The sequence below is a fragment of the Grammomys surdaster genome, unplaced genomic scaffold (assembly GCF_004785775.1).
Source record: "Grammomys surdaster isolate TR1022 unplaced genomic scaffold, NIH_TR_1.0 126131, whole genome shotgun sequence".
Taxonomy (NCBI): Eukaryota; Metazoa; Chordata; class Mammalia; order Rodentia; family Muridae; genus Grammomys; species Grammomys surdaster.
In genome coordinates, this window is record NW_021620939.1 from 4,245,720 (window position 1) to 4,253,497 (window position 7,778).

A 7,778-nucleotide genomic window follows, 5' to 3' on the forward strand; every position below is an offset into this window, starting at 1 on the left:
AGGGAGGTACCATTGGTTGGGTTCGAAGATGGACACAGCCCATCTCCTCAGGCTTTGCATGGTGTACAAACATTTACTAAGCCCTATTGTATTCAGAAGGACAGGGAAATCTGAAAATGGAAAGAGAAAGAACAATCCAAATAGATTTAGAGGCATGGTATACCTCCCAGATACACCTTCAAGAAGGACCTAAGCTGCTGGGGTGCTCTGGGCAGAAAACCTTCAGTAGGGTATCTTTGGGGCTGCCATAGCTGCAGAGGTGCCTGGACCATAGGCATGGTTCTAGCTGCCCACATCCATGGCTGTGGAGGCAGGGAATACTGACCCAGCCATCAGAGTCCACCCTGGAGAACACTGAGAAGCCTTTTTTGCTCAAGATCTCTTTGCGGGTAGAGAGAGCCGCTATGGGGATTGGCCTTCAAGGCAGTTCAACCTCCGTCTATATTGTTCCAGCTTTCCTCCAGGACTATATGGGCAACATCCAAAAGCCACACCTGTCATCCTCTACGATTCACAAATCCTCTCATGGGCGATAGTAAGAACAATGGAATAGGGCAACAAGAACCCTAGCCTAGGGATTCAAAGCCAATTTTATCTTGTGTTCAGGTCAAACCAGTTTCCTATCCTGAGATGATTTCCTCTTCCTGGAAATAAAGACATTCACTAGCATCTGCGGGGTGGGAATGAGGAACTAGACAAGATAATGCAGAAGGCCTGTGTATTCAAACCATGTACACTACTGAGTGGGATAACTGTCACTGAGCCTCTGCAGGCTTTGGAGGCAGCCAAGAAGCTAAGTGGAAGCGCTGTACTGCCACCTAGGTACCATAACGAGAATTGCAGCTAGACCTCAATTGTCCCAAGGAAGGGAACCAACACTGCTTGAGAATATTTGCCTTCATTTTCTGGACTCAAGAAGGGTTGAGCAGGAGTCAGAAGTATAAATGGACCACGACTGAAATACCACCCTCTGGTCAGACAGACATACCCTCCTCTGCTCAGGCAACTGGGACTGTGTCTAAATGAGAGGCGTCGACACCTGCACAGTCAGCAGCTCTGCTAATGATCTGGAACAGCTGCCGTTTCATTTCCTTCATTAAAAGGCCCGTATCCCAAATCAGAAACACACAGTATGCTATGGCAGAAAATGGAGAAAGATAGGGCCTCCAGGTGTTGGGTAAACCTAGGTTATGCACAAAATGACTGGGAGAAAAGATTATAGGTCTACCATTACAACGTCTTACGTGTCTTTTGTGCTGGGCAGATTTGTTGCAGTGAACACACTGTCATCCCTCTGTGATCAGACAAAAGTAATCTCACTGTGAAAATAGAATATAATTTTGTTTCTTTGGTTCCAAAGAATTTCAATTCCCAGCACCCACACAACACTTCCCAACCACCTGTGACTCCAGTCACAGGGAACCTGGTGCCCTCTTCTGGCCTCTGCAGGCACTGGCCACATATGGTGCACAGACATACAAACAGGCAAAACACCCACACATGGAAAACATATAAGCAAAATTTAAGGTTTTTTTTTAAACTGATGCCCATTTCCTCCTAAATGTCACCAGTGTCACCAGACTCTGGGGGAACAAAAATTAATCTAAAAGTTTCTGGGGCTGGAGAGATGATTTGGGTAATTAAAAGCACTTGTTACTCTTGTAGAAGACCCAGATTTGAAGCCCTGAACCCAGATGTCAGCTTACAACAGTCTGCAACTCCAGTTCCAGGGGATCTTATACCCTCTTCTGACCTCCATGGGTATCATGCATGCACACGACACACAGACATATATGCAGGCAACACACATAAAATAAATCTTTAAAGCAATTAATATTTAAAACAAAAGTTTCTGTGCTAGGAACTTGCCAGAGAGCAAAGTCCACTGTGCCCTGGGGTCGGTGGGCAGGAGTCATGAAACCATCAGCTGTTTGTGGTCTGGTAAGTTTGTTCTCATATGACAATGTTAATTTCAAATCTGACTGCATTTGCATATAGAGCCTTTTAATTAGATTGCAAAAGGGTGAGGCCCTAATAATAAACTAGAAGACGCCGGAGGGTCTCTTTGCCACCTCATTCCATCCCTCCCTCCATCAGTATGTGGAAGGAAAGGCCCAATGAGGCCATGTGAGGACACAAGAAAATGTCCATCTGCCAAAGAGAAGAAACCCCTCACCAAGGAAACCGAGCAGGCTGGCGCACTGAGCTTGGATTTCTAGGCAGAGCTTTGAGAAGTAGACTTCTGTTCCTTAGGTATCCAATCTGTGATGTTTCCTTAGAGAAACCCAAGATGAATAATAATACATGATGTCGCAAAGAACCCAAGCCAGACTCCCTCAGTTTCCCAGAATTCGCCTCCTTCTCCGTGAATGGTAGAAGGTAGGGATGAGTTCAGAGGCCAGGGAAAAAGCTCTGTGTGTGTGTGTGTGTGTCTGTGTGTCTGTCTGTCTGTCTGTCTGTCTCTGTCCATCTGTGTCTCTGTGTCTGTTGTATATCTGTATGTGTCAGACCATCTGTCTGATTGTGTGTCTGACTGTGTATCTGTCTGTCTGTCTATCTAGATTATTCCCACTTCTCTTCAGGTATGGGTGTGTCTGTGTGCGCATGTGTGTTTCTGTCTGTGTCTCTGTGTGTGTTAAATCATAACACATTTAATTTCTTTTTTAAAAACCTCAGTATTTGAGAATGAACACTGGAATTCTAAAGTATATGCAAGATCAATCCAAATAGCATCCCAGCATGGAGAGGGAAGGCAGGTGCCCAGTTACATCCCGCTGCGGATCTCTGCTTCCCTAACATGGAGAGGAAGTCGGGCACCCAGTCACATCCCGCTATGGACCTCTGCATGAATCAGAGGTGGTTTTCATTACAGTGTAGTCCCTGGCAGGTAGGCCATGCTTCAGTGGAAGGCCACACATATGAGCAGCATAAACAGGACTTGATGTTTTTTTAAAGATGGCACAAAGTTGGATTGGCAGGAGGGAGGGAGTAGATCTTGAAGGAGCTGGAGTATGGGTAAATATGACCAAAACACATGGTACAAAGTTCTCCAAGAGCTAATTTTAAAATGAGAGAAAAATAGAATTTAATCCTTCTCAGTTACAAATGATCTAGCCTAAGCCTTCACAGGCAGGAAACAGTGGAGGGAGTTAGGACATCCAGGGCTACAGAGTAGGCTTTGTCAGTCATGAGCTGGGTAGCCTGTCTCAGCAAGGGTAATGCCAGTCTCATGGTCTAACTGTTAAAGGAAGGGCACCAGTTACAAGGCTTGGCCTATACCACGTCACACATTCTTCTCTGGTTTCAAACTGGTTGGCATTGCCCCCACAGTCCCCAAACCAGAAGACTTAGCAAGCTCGTTCTTCCTGGTTGTAGTACTACTTCAGGATAAAATTTGGGCACTCGCCTTCCCCAGGATCCATGGAACAAGGACCTGCAAGCAAATAGAGGAGAGAGAGCTGGGCTCAGGCACAATGGGTCTGATTGTCTCAAACACTGAAATCCCCTGCCTCACCACCAACTGGCTGTGTGACCATGGGTAAGATAATGATCCTGTCTGAGCCTCAACCTCCCCAACCATAAAGACAATACTTTTAAGCCTAATATCACAAGCATGGTACAATAAGTCACATGTTACAACATACACAATGTGCATGTAGCTATAACTGTCATTTTAGATATACGTGGAGCAAGGATACATTACATACAACAGGTACATGAATGAATGAAGTTTTATGACACTGCGATCCCTCACTTGCTTCTTTTCCTTTTATAAAACATCTCAGTCCTTTGCTCAATCCCAAACGTGACCAGCCTCCTGATAACATAACAAAGCCGCTTATTTATCACTTGTAGCATCCTGACTTTTAACTCAAAAACTTAGGGTAGCCACAAAAACAAAAACCAACATGGCATGCCTTGAGAAACTTTTTTTAAAAATGGCATTAGGAATCAGCAGATCACAGCAGGGCAAGAGTTGGGATCTCCCGGATTTTCAGTCAGGGGCAGGTTTCCCAGGTGTGTCACTCCCTCCTTCCACATGTCTTTAGAGACACTTTATATGGTATGCAGTGTGCTTTTCCTGGGCCAACCCTGAAACACAGAATGCTGGCTGGGATTCCCTCAGTTGTTCCCTCTGGGACTTCAGAGGACCCTAAATAGTGAAGACATCACACAGAAAGGAGACGGCATAATGCATGATGCTCCCAGGAGCCTCAGACCAGCCACTCAGTGGTACGGTCAACACCTGCTGGCTTTCTAGGAGATGCACAGCACCCATGGAGATGGGAACACACTTGATCCTAAAGGAACTCTACTAGGATTGTGCTGAGCCTGGGGCAGGCACACTTGGATGTATCATTGTGTGGTTCTCTTCCAGGGGTCAGGTATCAGGAAAAAGAACACATGGCCAAAGCCTCGTGGGAGTCAACAGAGAAACACTGAGGAGTGAACGGCCAGCTGTTCTGTCTCGACCTGACCTAGAGACTCTGGGCTCGGCAACCAGCAGTCCCCACCTCAGCCAAAGCCAATCTACTTGGAACCCACAATCCAAGGACTTGTCAATCAGCTTGGGCCCCCATCTTTAGAAGCCCCACTTTGCCTGGGTGGGAAGAAGCCTCTTTTCCTGGATGACATATCTGGAATGGTGTCACACAGTTGAACTCTCGCCAGTGTCACAAACATCTCAATCGATGGGAAATCTATGCTGATTGACACCCCTGCCCACGAGTGACTGCTGAGGATCTGAGTGAGTCTGGGCCAGCCAAGAAACCGAAACATTAACTGTACTGAATTTTAAAATGCCTCCACTTAAACGGCCAATGTGATAACCAGTGCTTACCATACTAGTCAGAACTATGGGTGAGACCTCAACACTCTCAGCTAAGCAGCCTAAGCTCTTGCCTGAAGCCTAACACTCAGAATTCCTTACAGCTTTTAGCTTTCTTTATTAGTATGATATGACATCAGAGAACAATAAACTTTTACTCAAGCAATTACTAAAACCCTCCCAATCTTGTATTAGGCATTGTTTTCCCATGGAATACTGACGTTTGCCTTCTTGGCAGATGCCCTTGCAGTGGTCAGGACTTTACTCAAGTCCATGGAATCCAGGGATGACGGGGAACAGGGTGTGTGGGAAGGAGAGTGCTGGTGGGTGTAACGAGCAGCTACAATGAAATTACAATTTCACTGAATTCGAGGCTTGTTCTATCACCCGGTATAGATGTTTTACAATATATAACCCTACTTGGAAGGGGAAAAAAAAACTCTGAGTGCTTGAGAGATAATGCCAAAATTGAAACTGTGACAAGATCATCCTGGCTTGTGTGAAAAGAGATAGCACTTGTCTAAAATTCTTCACAAGCCGGTGCAAGAACAGGGTACAGCTTCATGGCAGAACCCAGCTACAATGTAAGGATATAAAGGAGACCATGAAAATTTCCTAAGGGCACAGAGAGGGCCCTGAGGAGGGATAAACTTGGGCCCAACAACAATGGATGAGCAGACACGGTAGACAGAGACAGGCAGGTCAGAGTGAACTGGGCCATAGAGACTGGAAGTAGCAGAACCCAAGAGCCAACTGTAACTCATGTAAACATGACATACAAGAACATGGCAGCCACCAAGGCTCCAGAGCTTCTGGGCCTGTGTTTCTCATGCAGGAAGGACATGTTATAAGAAATGGCTTGACCCGATCTGCATTCTCAAAGGGGTGCAGAATGGGGTTTTACAAAGGAAAAGACAAGAAAAAAATATATCGAAGAACAGAGGGAGAGTAATAGAAAGACGGGGAGGGGCTGACATTCTAGGCCTGGCTCAGGAACGGTTGTCACTCCAAGGCAGACTGCTGTCCACAGAGCCAAGGGAAGAGGCGGTTTGAAAAGGAAGGGGATAATCATCAATGGCAGGGTCCCCAAGAAACTCAAGGGTCTGAAAAAGCATTTTTGTCTTTCTCAGCAATTCAGAACAAGATGGAGACCGGCCAGCTCTTTTCTCCAATGGGAGAACATGGAGTGGGCGGGGCAAGAGAAAGGAAGTTGAAGGCTTGACTGTTCACCTCTACTTCTCTTCAACAATGCAAAAGGAGCAACTATGGTAAGAAAAACTGAAGGAAGGGGCTTGAGGTTGTGATAAGAGCTAAGGATGGCCTGGAGTGCAGGAGAGAGCCGGACACAGCCAAGTAGCAGAGTGGCTGAGATACTGGGGACCTGCAGGCGTCAGGTTTATGGTTAGGTCTGGATTAGATGGCCAGGCAGTGGCTCTTCATCTTTTTGACCTTGTTGTTGTGATAAATGGTGCCTCAGAGCAGACGTTGTCATGTTGGCTACACTGGGAAATCCCCTGTAAGTCCCCCACACATAGACTGCTCAGACGGCTCAGAGGAGAATGGCCCAGGATTCCCAGGTGATATGCAGCAGTTAAATGCTCAGTCCTAAATAAGATGTTTATACCACCTCCTCTATGGCTCAGGGAACGTCACTGAAGAAGGGGTGGAGAGAACACAAGAGGTAGAAGACAGAGAGGAAGGCTGAGATCTGCCATCTTCTGGATTCAACACCTCCACTACAATCAGAAACTGGGGCAGCCTGAACTGAACCTGCGCAAGACTCGCCCTGTCAACAGTCAGTCATAAAAGGAAAGGGGGCCCAGGAGGTCCTCCCCCTCCATGCTACACTTTCGGCCATCATCTTTGGTTGCACATCCATGGCTCAGCCCACCAGGTTCAAACGGAAAGCTCCAAACCCATAATTCATACTGATGGCCGTGGTTAAACTTGATGGGTCACAGAATGTGAAAAGGGGCTCTGTGGGACAGAGAGGACAGTTGATGAGGATAGAAGAGAAAGACAGAGGGTGGGGATCAAGTAAACAGAATGAATGATACACATGTATAAAATTGTCAAGGAACAGGCTTAATTAATAAGAAAAGATTCGTAGGTGATTCTGACGTATATCTGGGACTAATACTGTTATCTCAGTAAGGTTAGCTGAAGATATTCTGTACTGAAAACATAATCTGCACGTGAGCTCTTCTGATGCTCATTTTAACCTATGGAGGGGAAGTCACTGCTGTGAGCACCTACTCTTGGGCCACCTAGTTCTGTTGTTCCTCCTGGCTGTGTGCTGCTTTGGAATCTAACAGGTAACTAACTACACACGGCATCTGCATCCCAACAGCTAAGAGTGCTGTGTGCTTAGCAGGTGCTGAACACAGAATATCAAGTTTTATGCACAGAACAACCCTAAGAAAAAAGCACTACTCTAATTCAGAGTAGTGAGCCACAGAGAAATTACATCGATCTGTGGCCACATAGCCAGCAGCCCTAAGTGTGTGAGCCATCTAGGAGCATGTTTCCTTTCATCTAAATAGGACTAGCCCTACCCCCACTCATTAGAAACTCTTTCCACTTTCTTGTATGACTCGTGAAAATGTTGAGGTTGGGGTCTGGAGAAATGGTTCGGTGATTAAGAGCACTGATTGCTTTTCTAGGGGACCTGGGTTCAATTCCCACCACCCACATGGTGGGCCACAATTGTCCCTAACCCCAGCTCCTGAGGATCTGATGCCCTCTTCTGACCTCCAAGGGCACTGCACACACATGCAGCCACTCTCACACAAAGAGAAAATAAAAATAATAACTCTTCAGAAAGCATTACAGTCAAGTCACCCCATGTTCCTCACTAATGTGTTTACTGTTCAGCTTAATCCAATTTTTCACAGATAAGACATGAGAGAGAGAGAGAGAGAGAGAGAGAGAGAGAGAGAGAGAGAGAGAG

General features: G+C 46.2%; 1 protein-coding gene across 2 annotated transcripts in view; it reads right to left on the reverse strand.

The window, feature by feature from the left end:
* Positions 1-3,057: 3,057 nt before the first annotated feature.
* LOC114611874 (collagen alpha-4(VI) chain) overlaps positions 3,058-7,778 on the reverse strand; it is a 114,612-nt gene continuing 109,891 nt past the window's right edge. For both annotated transcript variants that reach the window (XM_028756658.1, XM_028756656.1), the window contains one exon: positions 3,058-3,433. In XM_028756658.1, the coding sequence (XP_028612491.1) occupies positions 3,378-3,433 (56 nt within the window). In that variant the 3' untranslated portion in view covers positions 3,058-3,377. The remainder of the gene's footprint in view (positions 3,434-7,778) is intronic.